Source organism: Schistocerca nitens, chromosome 11, assembly GCF_023898315.1.
Source record: "Schistocerca nitens isolate TAMUIC-IGC-003100 chromosome 11, iqSchNite1.1, whole genome shotgun sequence".
In the NCBI taxonomy this organism is placed as follows: domain Eukaryota; kingdom Metazoa; phylum Arthropoda; class Insecta; order Orthoptera; family Acrididae; genus Schistocerca; species Schistocerca nitens.
This window is the reverse complement of record NC_064624.1, coordinates 81,230,956-81,248,507: the sequence shown is the minus strand read 5'-3', so window position 1 is coordinate 81,248,507 and position 17,552 is coordinate 81,230,956. Positions and strand designations below refer to the sequence as shown.

Genomic DNA, 17,552 nt, shown 5'->3' with positions numbered 1-17,552 from the left:
GGGGGAGTGCCACTTTGATGGGTAGGGGTCTTCTAATTGACCAACCTTATCACAGATTTTGATTTGTGTCTCCTCAATGACGGTTGTCTTACCCACTTCAATGCCACTCATGACGCTTTTACTGCTATTGATTTCACAATCTCCTGCCCTGCTCTAGTGGCTTCCATACACGGTCACCCCATGACGATCTTTGTGACAGTCACCATTTTTTGAGTTTCTATAGCTCCCCTGCCACTGCCAGGCAGATGGGCTCCCATATTGGGCATTCTGCAGCGCCAGTTGGCCGTTATATATTTCTGCTGTGCACTTCGACACCTCTCTATCTAATTGCATTGATGCGGTAGTGCAGGGCGTCTCTGCCACTATTCTTCATGCTGCTGGCACTGCCATTCCCCTCCCACACGTCCTCCTGGTTATTGACCGTACCGAGGATGTCGCAGACATTGTCCAGGACTGCCGACGGGTGCTGCAGTGATCGAACGGCGCCCTTCGTAGACCACCCTCCTCGCTTTTGTGTGTCTGTGTTAATGCTTACTACCTTATTAAGCAGAGTAAAAAAGAATGCTAGGAGCGCTATGTCTCCTTTCTGGGGAGATATGCCTCTGTCTGAGCTCTGTAACCGTCGACTACAGTCGACTGTTCGGGGTCTTATCCTCCGAGGTGCTGTGTGTGCTGATCCATTTGTCCGTGCAGAACACCTTGCAATACACATAGCAACGACATCGGTGTCCTTTTCCTATCCTGCTATCTTTCTCCAGCAGAAACACAAAGTTGAACGCACCGCACTTCGTTACAACCCCCACCACGTTGAACCCTATAATGAACTCTTCACTAAACAGAAATTCTTGCAGGCTTTTACCTCATCACGTGACAGGGCCCCAGGGCCGGATTCCATCTACAACCAGATTATCCGACACTTGGACACTATCCAGAGGCAACATCTCCTCAGGGTCACCAACTGCATTTGACTTGAAGGTGCCTTCCCCTTGCAATGGCGAGACAGTATAGTTATCCTCGTCCTTAAGCCTGTGAAGAACTAAATGTCTCTCGGCAGCTACTACCTGATTAGCGTGACGAACGTACTTTGTAAATTGCTTGAAAGGACAGTTAGCTTCTGATTATATCGGGTACTCGAGTCTCGGGGCCTTTTGTCCCCATATCAGTGTGGTTTCCTGGAAGTACGATCTCCGACTGACAATTTACTCAGATTGGAAACAGCAGTCCAGTTGGTTATTATTACTAACTGTCAGCAACTACTCTTCTTTGACATACAGCCCCCTGCGGGTTCGGGGGTTAGAATAGGCCCGCGGTATTCCTGCCTGTCGTAAGAGGCGACTAAAAGGAGTCTCAAATGTTTCGGCCTTATGTGATGGTCCCCTCTCGGGTTTGACCTCCATCTTTCTAAATTATTCCGAAGAGCGAGCCAATTGGGGAAGGGCGCCTTACATGGTGCACTGTATCCGTCGTGCATTGAGACCTTTAGCCAACTTTTTCGTCGTTGCAATGGTGTCCCGCTCGTTTTCCGTCTCTTGGGCGGGGATACGTCCCTGGGTGCGATTACCACACTGCACTCTGCAGTGTTGCTCTTAACTGCGACGACGACCTTGGACATTTTTGCACCTAAGATCCAGCACGGTAGCCAGTGCGTTGTGGTGGAGCCGCCATGTACCCTGTTGGTTGTAGCCCCCTGACAACACAGGGATCGCTCTACTGATGCCTGCGCCGTTAACTCCCCACGTATGCCAAGGAGTAGATGCCCGTCTCCCTGGGGCATCAGGACTCCCGGCAATGGACATCCTGCCAGGTGGCTATTGCTGCGGCTGGGTGGCGCCCGTGGGGAGGGCCCTTGGTCGTAGTAGGTGGCATCAGGGCGGATGACCCGCAATGAAGCGTGGTACATCATCTCTCGCTGGCGGCCAGCCGCCAGCAGTCTCTAAGCGTTCTCGGGCTCAATTGAATGCTCAAAAGTACGATCCGAAAACGTTCCCCTCTCTGGCCATGCCGTGGGAGGAGCGTAAGTCTCAGGATGGAGGTAATAGTTATTCGCCCCGATTCTTAGTCTGCACGAGAGCTGATGGGGAGTCTTTTCTATCCACAAAGCCTCAGTTCTTCGTCGAGCATTTAGAGGACAAGTTTGGGGAGGTGGAGGGCTTGTCCAAAATGCGCTCTGGGTCAGTACTGATACAAACGGCATCCTCCGCCCAGTCACGCAGGTTACTTGCTTGTGACAAGTTGGGGGATGTTCACGTTACCATTACACCACATAAGAGTTTAAATATGGTCCAGGGAGTTATTTTCCATAGGGACCTACTTTTGCAGTCTGACGACGAGCTGCGCGCCAACTTAGAGCGTAGAGGTGTTCATTTCGTCCAGCGCGTTCATCGGGGTCCGAAGGACAATCAGGTTGCTACCGGTGCCTTCATCTTGGCCTTCGAGGGTGATACATTACCGGAGAAGGTCAAGGTGATGGTCTACCGTTGTGACGTCAAGCCCTACATCCCTCCCCGGATGCGGTGCTTTAAGTGCTGGAAGTTCGGGCATATGTCCTCTCGCTGTACTTCTAGCCTCACATGTCGAGATTGTGGACGCCCATCTCATCCCGATACTCCATGTGCCCCGCCTCCCATCTGTGTCAACTGCGGAGAGCATCATTCCCCTTGCTCGCCTGACTGCAAAGTCTTTCAGAAAGAGCGCAAAATCATGGAATATAAGACCCTGGACCGGCTGACCTATACTGAGGCCAAAAGGAAATATGACAGACTCCATCCTGTGAGAATGACATCTTCTTATGCAGCTGCTACAACTACTGTGCTAGCCCCATCAGTTTCGAGACTTCCAGCCAGCTTGATAAGCAGTAAGGCTCCTCCTGCCCCCTTGCCCATGGGGGGCTCTAGAGACCCAACCGGTTGCTCCTGCACCACCTACCTCAGGAGCAACCTCCTCCCACCCGTCAGGGACATCCGTCCCCGCTTCTCAGCCGGAGAAGCGTCTAACTTCTTTGGCTACTCTCGCCCGTAAGAGTTCCCTTGGGACCCTCCCTTCCCAGGGTTCCACCAGCGGGAAGGATGACGGCCGACAGTGGCATAAGTCCTCACCAGCGGCCGGGCGTAGGGCTTACGATCCTCCTCTGTCCCGGAGACTGAATCGGTGAAGCCTTCCCAGCCGGTGAAACCCAAGGTTCAGCGAGAGAAGTCGAAGAGAAAGACCTCTAAGGCCAAAGAACTTGCGGTGGCACCAACCCCACCGCACCTTTCGCGCTCTGCGTCTGAGGATGAAGTCGAGATTCTAGTGTCCGCTGAGGACCTTGATCTCGCTGGTCCCTCAGACGCCATGGATCCCTCTCGTACGGGTACTGAATCGGTGGCAGTGAGTGAACAAGCGTCGTAAATTGCCTTCCCAGTCCTTTCATGTGTTTCTCAGCCATGGACAATATCATCCTCCAGTGGAACTGCAGCGGTTTTTTCCACCATCTAGCTGAGCTCCAACAACTTATCAGCCTTCACCCTTTCTTCTGCATTGCTCTTCAGGAAACTTGGTTTCCAGCCATGCGAACCCCCGCCCTCCGTGGGTATCGGGGTTATTATAAGAACCGGGCAGCATATGAAAGGGTGTCTGGTGGCGTCTGCCTCTATGTCCTTCACACTCTGCACAGCGAGTCTGTCCCTCTCCAAACACCTTTAGAGGCTGTCGCTGTTCGGGTGTGGACGCCACAGGCTGTTACCGTCTGCAGTCTTTACCTTCCACCGGATGGTGATGTCTCGCAGCATGTCCTGGCTGCGCTGATAGCCCAATTGCCGCCACCTTTCTTGCTATTGGGCGACTTCAACGCCCATAACCCTCTGTGGGGTGGGTCAGTGGCAACAGGTCGAGGCGCCATCGTTGAGCATTTATTGTCGCAGCTCGATCTCTCGATTTTAAATGATGGTGCCTTCACACACTTCAGTGTGGCGCATGGCACATACTCCGCCATTGACCTTTCAATCTGTAGCCCTAGCCTCTTACCGTCTGTCCAATGGAGTGTGCATGACGACCTGTGTGGTAGTGACCACTTTCCGATCTTTCTGTCACTACCACAGCGTCACTCTTCTGGGCGCCCTAGCAGATGGGCTATGAATAAGGCTGACTGGGACTTGTTCTCCTCCACTGCCGCTCTTGAGCGCCTCTCTAATGACGACATTGATGCGGTGGTTCAATCGGTCACCACCGGCATCGTTACTGCCGCTGAATCTGCCATTCCCCGCTCCTCTGGGTCCCCTCGGCGGCGGACTGTGCCTTGGTGGTCGCCTGAGATCACTGCAGCGATTACAGATCGCCGGCGGGCGCTACAGCGTCACAAGCGACATCCCTGCATTGAACACCTGATCACCTTCAAACGGCTGCGTGCGCGGGCCCGCCGCCTTATCTGCCAAAGCAAGCAGGAGTGCTGGGAGCGGTACGTGTCCACCATTGGCCTCCGTGTCACTCCATCGCAGGTCTGGGCCAAGGTTCGACGCGTCTACAGCTATCGGCCACCTGTCAGCGTCCCTGCGCTCTCACTGAATGGAGCAGTTCGTACTGACTCCGACGTCATTGCAAACCACTTAGCTGAGCATTTTGCTATGAGTTCCGCTTCTGCGAATTACCCTCAGGCCTTCCGCTCCATTAAAGAGCGGATGGAACGTCGGGGCCTTTCGTTTCGCACCCACCATCCAGAATCGTACAATGTTCCATTCAGTGAGTGGGAATTCCGCAGTGCCCTTGCCGCTTGTCCTGATACCGCTCCTGGACCAGATAGCATCCACTGCCAGATGCTGAAACACCTCTCAGTGGACTGCCAGCGACGGCTCCTCGACCTTTACAACCGTATTTGGGTCGACGGTGAGTTTCCGTCGCAATGGCGGGCAAGTATCGTTATCCCCATTCTGAAACCAGGCAAGAACCCTTTGGAGATGGACAGCTACCGCCCCATTAGCCTCACCAACGTTCTTTGCAAGCTTCTCGAACGGATGGTGAGCCGGCGCTTGACTTGGGTACTGGAATCTCGGGGCCTTCTGGCTCCATCTCAGGGTGGGTTCCGTAAAGGCCACTCCGCCGCCGACAATCTGGTGAGCCTGGAGTTGGCCATCCGTACTGCCTTTGCCCGCCGTCAGCACCTGGTCGCTGTCTTTCGACATGCGGAAGGCGTATGATACGACATGGCGTCATCACATCCTTTCTACGCTTCATGGATGGGGTCTTCGGGGCCCTCTGCCGATCTTGATCAGAAATTTTCTGTCGTATCGTACCTTCCGCGTGCTAGTCGCAGCCTCATATAGTTCCACCCACGTCCAGGAGAACGGTGTGCCACAGGGTTCTGTTTTAAGTGTCTGCCTGTTTTTAATAGCCATTAACGGGCTCGCTGCGGCCGTGGGAAATTCTGTCTCTGCTTCCCTGTATGCTGACGACTTCTGCCTTTATTACAGCTCTACTGGCATTGCAGCTGTTGAACATCAGCTACAGGGCGCTATCCGCAAGGCGCAGTCTTGGGCTGTAGCTCATGGGTTCCAGTTTTCGGCAGCCAAGACCTGCGTAATGCATTTCTGCCAGCGACGCACTGTCCACCCGGAGCCGCGGCTTTATCTTGCCGGCAAACTTCTTTCAGTGGTGGAATCACACAGGTTTTTGGGGGTGGTTTTCGATGCCCGGTTGACTTGGCTGCCTCATATCCGGCAGCTTAAACAGGCGTGTTGGCGGCATCTAAACGCTCTGAGATGCTTGAGCCACACCCGCTGGGGCGCCGACCGATTTACCCTGTTGCGGCTCTACCAGGCGTTAATCCAGTCCCGTCTGGATTATGGGAGCCTGGCTTATGGCTCAGCATCCCCCTCTGCGTTGCGGGTGCTGGACCCAATACTACACTGCGGGATCCGACTTGCCACTGGTGCCTTCCGCACCAGCTCTGTGGACAGCGTCATTGTTGAGGCAGGTGTCCCTCCACTGCGGTTACGACGCCAACAATTACTGGCTGCTTATGCTGCCCATGTTTTTAGCTTGCCCGGGCATCCAAATTACCGTGTCCTGTTCCCGCAGTCCGTCGTCCATCTGCCAGACCGTCGGCCCCGGTTGGGTTGTCCGATCGCCATACGCGTCAAGGAGCTTCTCTGCGGGCTTGGTTTTTTCCCTGTTCCACCTCCTTTCCGGGCGCCTCTGCGTACACCCCCGTGGTGTGTTCCTCGCCCTTGCCTTCGGCTCGACTTGGCACAGGGCTCGAAGGACTCGGTCCCTCCAGAGGCCTTCCGCCGCCGCTTTTATTCCATCCTGGTCACATATCAGGGCTCTGGAATTGTTTACACCGACGGTTCGATGGTTGCTGGTCGTGTCGGGTATGCGCTAACTCTAGGGGACTATTCCGAACAACGGTCCTTGGCGGCTGGCTGCAGCGTATACACTGCTGAGCTAGTCGCCATCTTTCGAGCCCTAGAGTATATCCGCTCCTGCTCAGGTGAGTCCTTCGTTATCTGTAGCGATTCCCTGAGCGGTTTACGAGCTCTCGACCAGTGTTTTCCTCGTTCTCGTCTGGTGATGGCTATCCATGAGTCCCTGCATACTCTTGCGCGTTGCGGCCGCTCTGTGGTCTTTGTGTGGACCCCCGGTCATGTCGGTATCCCGGGCAATGAACAGGTTGACCGCCTGGCGAAAGAGGCCACGAGTCAACCGTCTCTGGATGTTGGCCTCCCAGAGACTGATTTGCGGGCAGTCCTCCGCCGAAAAGTTTTTGCGCTTTGGGACGCTGAATGGCGTGATCGGATCACGCCCAATAACTCCGTGCCAGTAAGGAGACGACGACTGTGTGGCGGTCATCCATGCGAGCCAACCGCAGGGACTCAGTCGTCCTTTGTCGGCTCCGCATTGGCCACTCCCGGCTAACACACAGTTATTTACTGCGCCGGGAGGACCCTCCTGTATGTCGCTGCGGGTTGGCTTTGACAGTGGCCCACATTTTGTTGGCCTGCCCCCTTTTAGCTGTGGTCAGGCAGACATTTGCGCTGCCTGATACGCTCCCTGCCCTTTTATCTGATGACCCTGTTATGGCTGCCTTAGTTTTACGTTTTATTAGGGCAGGGGGTTTTTATTCTTTAATCCGAGTGTTTCTGTTTTATTTTATTGTTTTGTGTTGATTCTGGCCTTTGGCCTACGGTTTTAAACTAAGTTTTTAATGTGTTTTCGGTGGTTAGCTTTTCCCTTTTTTTTTGTTCCTATGGTCGGCCAACCACTGTCACACTCCGTGTGATTTTATTTCGTTTTGTCTGGTCCTTGTCTATGTTTCTTTTTTTCTGTGTCGTCTGTCTCCTATTCTGTTGAACATTTTTTATTCTCTGTGGGTATTTTTAGTATTTTGGAAAAAGGGACCGATGACCTCTGCAGTTTGGTCCCTTTAATCCTTAAACCAACCAACCAACCTTTGACATACATAAAGCCAATTTTACACGAACAACTTTCTGTTCAAAATTGACTACGCGATTTGAGTGCACATCCGGGGCCTGCACGTGAATCGGCAGCCGACCACGACGCGAGTGGATCAGTGTTGTCAACGATCGACAGACTACGCCGAGTGCGGAGCTCTAAAATTCTGAGTACACGGAATATTGTGGATGTGCAGAAGCCGTAGCTGCACCATATTTGTTTACAGTTTTGGATTTCCAGAAGAAGACAAACAGCAAAGTTTTACACTAAACTCTCATAGTGAGTATTCATCACCACTTACTAATAAATGTCGCACTTTTTGGTATTGTCACAACGAATATAATTATTTCTATTTTGTAATCATGTGGTATTTTTTAGAAATGGAGTGGACAAAGAATTCTACCACTGCCCCGGTTTCTGTATACCAGGACAAAAACATACTGGTAGATACGGAACACCGCTGTACCGCAACGAGGTAAATTTGAAACTCGTATAATATTCTTTGTGGTCCTTGTACCTTTATATTACATGTAGACACGAGTAGATACATACATGTGTAGAGAAGTGGCACTGAAACACCTTGTATTTCCTAGAATGCAAGGGAAGATCGTGTAGCGACGAAAGTGGCCCAAGTGTGGCAAGATTTTACTGCCAGTGACTGCAAGACAAAATTTTCAACTTTGAGGTCTCAGTACAGTGCTGAGCTGGAAAATAATAATAATAAATCCCGTGCAGGCCCGGGAAAAGAATAGGCCTCTGGTATGTTCTGCCAGTCGTAAAAGGCGACGAAAAGAACAAACCACTAATAGGGCTAACCCTCCTTTTAGTGTGATTTTTTTTTTCTTTCAAATAACCCATTTGGAGGGTACGATGAATCAACTTTGGCTACTCTTCATTGTATTAGATTTCTTCAGTTTCCAAATTTCCTTCATCCTTTTAGAGTGTTGTTCCCTTTCTTCTTGAGTCCACTTTCGTCTAGTTATTTTCTTTCTCTCCTGAAATTCTGCTTTTTGAACTGCCTTTCTGAAATGTGTTCTGTTTTCTATTGTGTCTATTGTAACTCCAGCATTTTCAATGTCCTTTTCAGTCTCTATGAACCATGCTGGCTTGGATTTGTAGCTATTGAGTAATGTGAATATCCGCTTGGTTAGTCTGTTGTTATCCATTCTGAATATATGTCCAAAAAACTGTAGTCTCCTCTTCCTCATTACATCAGTTAGTTTCTCCGTTTTCAGATATAGCTCTCCGTTTGGTCTTAACCTGTATTCAGCATTATCGTTTCTTTTAGCTCCCAGTATTTTCCTTAAAATTCTTCTTTCGACCTTCTCTAGTTTCTCAAGATCTCCATTTCTTGTTAGTTTAAGTGTTTCTGCCGCATAGAGAGCTTCAGGTCTGGCCACTGTTTGGTAGTGTCTTAATTTCGTGTTCCAGGACAAGGATTTTTTATTATAAACGTTTTTGGTCATATGAAACACTCTTTCCATTTTGTGCACTCTAGTTTCTATAGCTATCTTTTCTTTGGCATTGTATGTAATCCACTCTCCTAGGTATTTAAAGGAATCTGTTTTGTGTATTGTGTTGTTGTCAACTGCAATATTGTGAGGAGCATCACAGATGTTTGTCATAAACTTTGTTTTTTCATAGGATATTTGTAGTCCTACTTTGGCTGCTTGTTTTTGTAGTTCTCTTATTTTAGTGTGATTAGTTGGTTCAGGACAGAACTAAAGAAGCGTCGGACAAGCGCTGTCATGGTCGGGGACGGCACTTGAACCCTATGCCCGCCCACAATGGTAACGACACTGCTAGCCAACTGGAAAATGATTTAAATCCAAATAGAGGTGTTTTGCAGGATATGCTTCCAGCAACCACCCTAGAAGGAAAACAAAGACAGAGGATGAGATGGTCAGATGAAGTTAACCGACACCTCATGTTCTATTATTAACAAGCAACAAACCTAGGAACCAACACACCTGGATACAGATCACAAGTATACACAACATTTATTACCAGATACCCAGAATTAAAATTTTTAACAAAACAACGACTAGCTGATCAGATCCCTGTAATAATCAAAAATAACAGGATACCCCAGTCAGAAACAACAAGTACAACAAATACTGGAACAAAGAAATGTGCAACCAGAAGAAGAAGAAAATACAGTAATGGACTCAAACATCCCAGAGCAAACAAACAAAGAACAACATGCATCAGTTAAACAATCGGAGGAAAACAAAATCTTAAGACAGCCACCAGAACAAGCACAAATAGAACACGAAGTGACACAGATGTTAGATATAGAAGAAAAATTTCAGCTGACATATATAGAATACAAAGACACAAATACAGACATTAGACCATTCTTGCATAGACCGCCAAACAACCCACAAGTCGAAACAACAATAACAACTGTCAACACAATCATACACAACAAAATAAATGAAAACACAACTATGGAAGAGTTACAACCACTGGTTTATATAGTAGCACTCACTACACTAAATATACACACTAGGCAGAGATCAGAACAAACCAACACACAGAAGAAACCCACAAAACCAGCATGGCAACACAGGCTACAGATCAGAATAGAAAAACTGAGAAAAGACATCGGACAGCTAACACAATTTATAAGAAATGAAATATCAGACAAAAAACGAAAAAGGTTAGGCAAAATCTCACAACAAGAAGCGATAGAGCAATTAGATGAAAAGAAGCAGAAATTACAAGCATTGGCCAAACGACTTAGAAGATAAAAAAAAAAAGTGAAAATAGAAGGAAACAAAACCAAACATTCAACACAAACCAAAAGAAATTTTACCAGACAATAGATAACACACACATTAAAATAGACAATCCACCAAACATAACAGACATGGAACACTTCTGGAGCAACATATGGTCAAACCCGGTACAGCATAACAGGCATGCACGGTGGATACAAGCAGAAACAGACACATACAAGATGATACCACAAATGCCTGAAGTGATAATTTTGCAACATTAAGTCACCCGAGCAATTAATTCTACTCACAATTGGAAAGCCCCTGGAAAAGATAAAATAGCAAATTTCCGGCTAAAGAAGTTCACCTCAACACATTCACATCTAACTAAATTATTTAACAGTTACATTGCAGACCCATACACATTCCCTGATACACTTACACATGGAATAACTTATCTGAAACCTAAAGATCAAGCAGACACTGCAAACCCAGCTAAGTATCGCCCCATAACATGCCTACCAACAATATACAAAATATTCACTTCAGTCATTACACAGAAATTAATAACACATACAACACAGAACAAAATTGTAAATGAAGAACAAAAAGGCTGTTGCAAAGGAGCACGAGGATGTAAAGAGCAACTGATAATAGATGCAGAGGTGACATATCAAGCTAAAACTAAACAAAGGTCGCTACACTACGCATACATTGATTACCGAAAAGCTTTTGATAGTGTACCCCACTCATGGTTACTACAAATATTGGAAATATACAAAGTAGATCCTAAGTTGATACAGTTCCTAAACATAGTAATGAAAAATTGGAAAACCACACTTAATATCCAAACAAATTCAAATAATATCACATCACAGCCAATACAGATTAAGCGTGGAATATACCAAGGAGACTCATTAAGTCCTTTCTGGTTCTGCCTTGCTCTGAACCCACTATCCAACATCCTAAATAATACAAATTATGGATACAATATTACTGGAACATACCAACACAAAATCACACATTTGCTATACATGGATGACCTAAAACTACTGGCAGCAACAAATCAACAACTCAACCAATTACTAAAGATAACAGAAGTATTCAGCAATGATATAAATATGGCTTTTGGAACAGACAAATGTAAGAAAAATAGCATAGTCGAGGGAAAACACACTAAACAAGAAGATTACATATTGGATAACCACAGCGACTGCATAGAAGCGATGGAAAAAACAGATGCCTATAAATATCTAGGATACAGACAAAAATAGGAATAGATAATACAAATATTAAAGAAGAACTAAAAGAAAAATATAGACAAAGACTAACAAAAATACTGAAAACAGAATTGACAGCAAGAAACAAGACAAAAGCTATAAATACCTATGCCATACCAATATTGACCTACTCATTTGGAGTAGTGAAATGGAGTAACACAGACCTAGAAGCACTCAATACACTTACACAATCACAATGCCACAAATATAGAATACATCACATACATTCAGCAACAGAAAGATTCACATTAAGCAGAAAGGAAGGAGGAAGGGGATTTATCGACATAAAAAACATACATTATGGACAGGTAGACAATTTAAGAAAATTCTTTATACAACGAGCAGAAACTAGCAAAATACACAAAGCAATCACTCATATAAATACATCGGCTACACCACTGCAATTTCATAACCACTTCTACAACCCTTTAGATCACATAACATCAACAGATACGAAGAAAGTAAATTGGAAAAAGAAAACGCTACATGGCAAGCACCCGTATCATCTAACACAGCCACACATCGATGAAGACGCATCCAACACATGGCTAAGAAAAGGCAATATATACAGCGAGACGGAAGGATTCATGATTGCAATACAGGATCAAACAATAAACACCAGATATTACAGCAAGCATATTATTAAAGATCCCAATACCACAACAGATAACCGAGCGAGGTGGCGCAGTGGTTAGCACACTGGACTTGCATTCGGGAGGACGACGGTTCAATCCCGTCTCCGGCCATCCTGATTTAGGTTTTCCGTGATTTCCCTAAATCGTTTCAGGCAAATGCCGGGATGGTTCCTTTGAAAGGGCACGGCCGATTTCCTTCCCTAACCCGAGCTTGCGCTCCGTCTCTCATGACCTCGTTGTCGACGGGACGTTAAACACTAACCACCACCACCACCACCACCACAACAGATAAATGCAGACTTTGCAAACAACAAATAGAAACAGCAGATCACATCACAAGCGGGTGTACAATACTAGCAAATACAGAATACCCCAGAAGACATGACAATGTAGCAAAAATAATACATCAACAACTTGCCATACAACATAAACTAATAAAAGAACACGTTCCCACATACAAGTATGCACCACAAAATGTACTGGAGAATGATGAATACAAATTATACTGGAACAGAACCATTATAACAGATAAAACACCACCACATAACAAACCTGACATCATACTCACCAATAAAAAGAGGAAATTAACCCAACTAATCGAAATATCCATACCCAATACAACAAATATACAAAAGAAAACAGGAGAAAAAATTGAAAAATACATCCAACTGGCTGAGGAAGTCAAGGACATGTGGCATCAGGATAAAGTTGACATTATACCAATTATACTATCAACTACAGGAGTCATTCCACACAATATCCACCAGTACATCAATGCAATACAGCTACATCCAAACTTATATATACAACTACAGAAATCCGTGATTATTGATACATGTTCAATTACCCGAAAGTTCCTAAATGCAATATAACATATACCGTACAGTTAAAAGGAAGTCATGCTTGATCAAGGTCTGCGTCACTTTCCATTTTTGACCAGACATAACGTCCGAGAAAAGAAAGAAATAATAATAATGTCCCAGAGTGAGAGGAGTGGCTCATCTGGAAGATTTCATAACACCACGTGAAAGCCCGACTAGCATTCCGAACAGTATTGTAAGTGTTCTTAGTCAACTTTTTATTCTCATGCACAGCAGTTTGTAACAGTGCTTTCTATTCTCAAAATTAAGTTTGTTACTGCTGTTGGTGCTGTACTGAGATGAACAAAAAGATCTTACTGAATATGTAATAGAATATTGAGCGCAGTTTTGAGATAAGCTATGAAACGTAGGAAGAAAAGAATGCTCAAACTGCATGTTTTATCACTGAAAGAAGAAGTAGTCAGAACTTTTAGGTAGTAACTGAATATATTACTTGAAGTAGTAACTTCAAAAGTGTTTAGTGAATGTAGCGTAGCTGGCAGTTCTAGAACATTAGTTCTATTTAATATACAGGGTGATTCAAAAAGAATACCACAACTTTAGGAATTTAAAACTCTGCAACGACAAATGGCAGAGCTAAGCACTATCTGTCGGCGAATTAAGGGAGCTATAAAGTTTCATTTAGTTGTACATTTGTTCGCTTGAGGCGCTGTTGACTAGGCGTCAGCGTCAGTTGATGCTAAGATGGCGACCGCTCAACAGAAAGCTTTTTGTGTTATTGAGTACGGCAGAAGTGAATCGACGACAGTTGTTCAGCGTGCATTTCGAACAAAGTATGGTGTTAAACCTCCTGATAGGTGGTGTATTAAACGTTGGTATAAACAGAATGTGTGTTTGTGCAAAGGGAAAGTTCTGGACGCCAGGCAGCCTGTGACAGAGCACTTCATCACTGGCCTCCAAGAAGCCCTGATCTTACCCCCTGCGATTTTTTCTTATGGGGGTATGTTAAGGATATGGTGTTTCAGCCACCTCTCCCAGCCACCATTGATGATTTGAAACGAGAAATAACAGCAGCTATCCAAACTCTTACGCCTGATATGCTACAGAGTGTGTGGAACGAGTTGGAGTATCGGGTTGATATTGCTCGAGTGTCTGGAGGGGGCCATATTGAACATCTCTGAACTAGTTTTTGAGTGAAAAACAACCTTTTTAAATACTCTTTGTAATGATGTATAACAGAAGGTTATATTATGTTTCTTTCATTAAATACACATTTTTAAAGTTGTGGTATTCTTTTTGAATCACCCTGTATTTATTTGTCCATTGTGTCTATAACAGCAGTGACTGCTGCAGATATGTCATGCCAGATTAATTGAAATTGTACACTACTTTTTGCCGAACTTACTTTAAAATGCTTCACGAATGAAACATGTATTTTACATCTGACATTACTATTAACACTCGGCTTGTACATTTAAATGAACCATACATGAATAGGAAATTGAACACTGTGCAATGAAAGTGCATATATTAGTGGACTTAGTAGAAGCAGTGACACTAAATATGACTGCATTGGTTTTTTAAAGTACTTTATATCACAGGTGGATTTTATGTTCTCAGTGAGTTTGTTAAAAGCTTCAAACACCCGTGTAATGTACTCTGGCACTGGACAGAATTGTTTTCTTGATTGGTGGCTTATGCTGAACCTAGTTTTATTTTAATGATCAGCATCTTTACCAGTTAAATATTTGCTAAATAGTTGAAATGTTTGTCGAATAGAAATGCTTGGCAGAGAAGCATGTTAAGTGCTGTGAAAACGGATTTAATTACATTTATTCTGGAGGTTTTCATCTGTATTTAAAAGTACTTCACCTTACTGGACAGTTTCCTCAGAATACTAAATTTTAATTTAGGCGGGACTGTGTGTAACATAATAAGAGCTCATAACTGTTTAGACTGTGGCACAAGATTTTTGAGTTCTTGAGGATACAGGGTACTTTTCTGGCTCAATATTATGTAAAAATCAACACTATTTTTTCAGACACTGTTTACAATGAACCTGTTTTATAGATGTTTTGTTGATATCTGGTAATGCAGCACACTTTCTAAACAAATTAAAAGAATATTTTTGAACCTGATTATGGTTATTAAAAACTATTACAAAGAAATTGATGCAATTTTTTTTTCCAAAGTGCTTCCTCAAATTGAGGTACCATTTAATCCAGTGTTACACATTTGAAGGAGACCAAATTTTTGCCAGATATCCACGACATGATGGCTGAGGTACTAGACCTGTTTAATTTCACATATTATGTATATTACAAGGATAAAAATATCACATCTTACATGTTAATTTTTATTATTTTTTCCCAATAAAAATGTTATTTTTTCTATAATTTAGTTGATTTTGCAATAAAGCTTAGGTCTATCACATAAGTATGAACTATTGCAAGCTATAGAAAAAAAAAATTAGAGGAAATACTTGTGCCCTAATTCCGAAAAATACAATTTGCAGGAAATTGCAAATGAAGATGAGAGTCCAATTAAACTGTGCCTCAGAACATTCCTGAAGCATAGTCTTCATCCTGCAGCATTTCTTCATCTTCAAGCTTCATTTTAGCACTTCTTGCTTCTTTCGTAACTTGAAGAGCGAATCTTTGTTTCTTGCACCCTTGTCTGTCACACGTAAGCAATTGATCTTCCATATTAGAGCCACATGTTATGCCTAAATTTCTCAGGACTTCCAACCTTCCTATTATTCCATTATTGAAACATATCACTGCACCCAGTACACCAACTTTTAATGTATTTAGTCCAACAAAAACATACTAGGGTAATCTTTCCCATATGCAATGGTTGAAACTTTCATTTGTATTCTGAATGCCCCCACGAAGACATTTACTGAGCAAAACAGGGTCACTCACATCTCTAAAAATTGGTTTTATTTCATTCATAACAGGCTCAGAAAGAGAATGATTATGATGGTATATTTGACCACTTTCTTTTGCTTTTCGGTAACCACACCTAGAATCTGTTCCTGTAGGGCAAAGTCCGTGAACAGGGTGGTCATCTGTGGACAACCTGTGAAAGTAGGTGGCACATGTAGCTTTTCTCATTGCTCTAACATTATTCAGAGGTGCAGTTCATCTCATGGTGAGTCCATAATACGAGGTGCATTCAAGTTCTAAGGCCTCCGATTTTTTTCCTAATTAACTACTCACCCGAAATCGATGAAACTGGCATTACTTCTCGATGTAATCGCCCTGCAGACGTACACATTTTTCACAACGCTGACGCCATGATTCCATGGCAGCGGCGATGGCTTCTTTAGGAGTCTGTTTTGACCACTGGAAAATCGCTGAGGCAATAGCAGCACGGCTGGTGAATGTGCGGCCACGGAGAGTGTCTTTCATTGTTGGAAAAAGCCAAAAGTCACTAGGAGCCAGGTCAGGTGAGTAGGGAGCAGGAGGAATCACTTCAAAGTTGTTATCACGAAGAAACTGTTGCGTAACGTTAGCTCGATGTGCGGGTGCGTTGTCTTGGTGAAACAGCACACGCGCAACCCTTCCCGGACGTTTTTGTTGCAGTGCAGGAAGGAATTTGTTCTTCAAAACATTTTCGTAGGATGCACCTGTTACCATAATTCCCCTTTGGAACGCCATGGGTAAGGATTACGCCCTCGCTGTCCCGGAACATGGACACCATCATTTTTTCAGCACTGGCGGTTACCCGAAATTTTTTTGGTGGCGATGAATCTGTGTGCTTCCATTGAGCTGACTGGCGCTTTGTTTCTGGATTGAAAAATGGCATCCACGTCTCATCCATTGTCACAACCGACGAAAAGAAAGTCCCATTCGTGCTGTCGTTGCGCGTCAACATTGCTTGGCAACGTGCCACATGGGCAGCTGTGTGGTTGTCCGTCAGCATTCGTGGCACCCACCTGGATGACACTTTTCGCATTTTCAGGTCGTCATGCAGGATTGTGTGCACAGAACCCACAGAAATGCCAACTCTGGAGGCGATCTGTTCAACAGTCATTCGGCGATCCCCCAAAACAATTCTCTCCACTTTCTCGATCGTGTCGTCAGACCGGCTTGTGCGAGCCCGAGGTTGTTTCGGTTTGTTGTCACACGCTGTTCTGCCTTCATTAAACTGTCCCACCGACGAACGCACTTTCGACACATCCGTAACTCCATCACCACATGTCTCATTCAACTGTTGATGAATTTCAATTGGTTTCACACCACACAAATTCAGAAATCGAATGATTGCACGCTGTTCAAGTAAGGAAAACGTCGCCATTTTAAGTATTTAAAACAGTTCTCATTCTCGCCGCTGGCGGTAAAATTCCATCTGCCGTACGGTGCTGCCATCTCTGGGACGTATTGACAATGAACGCGGCCTCATTTTAAAACAATGCGCATGTTTCTATCTCTTTCCAGTCCGGAGAAAAAAAAAATCGGAGGCCTTAGAACTTGAATGCACCTCGTAACTCTGAAGAAGGTCTGTTTCAGTTTTTGCCTCAGCCAGACAGAGATTTTCCATCAGATAGCAATTTTCCTTCCATTTCTCTTCGTAGCTTCGTCAATCTAGCATCCATCCTCTTTTGCACTTGTCCACGACACTCCAGTTTCGTTAACAAGGTGTTACCATAAACATTAAACTCATTAATTT

General features: G+C 45.0%; 1 protein-coding gene across 1 annotated transcript in view; it reads left to right on the top strand.

Moving 5' to 3' along the window:
• LOC126212663 (uncharacterized) overlaps positions 1 to 17,552 on the top strand; it is a 139,615-nt gene that overhangs the window by 45,685 nt on the left and 76,378 nt on the right. The window contains exon 2 of the mRNA XM_049940085.1: positions 7,801 to 7,897. Within this exon, the coding sequence (XP_049796042.1) occupies positions 7,801 to 7,897 (97 nt within the window). The remainder of the gene's footprint in view (positions 1 to 7,800; positions 7,898 to 17,552) is intronic.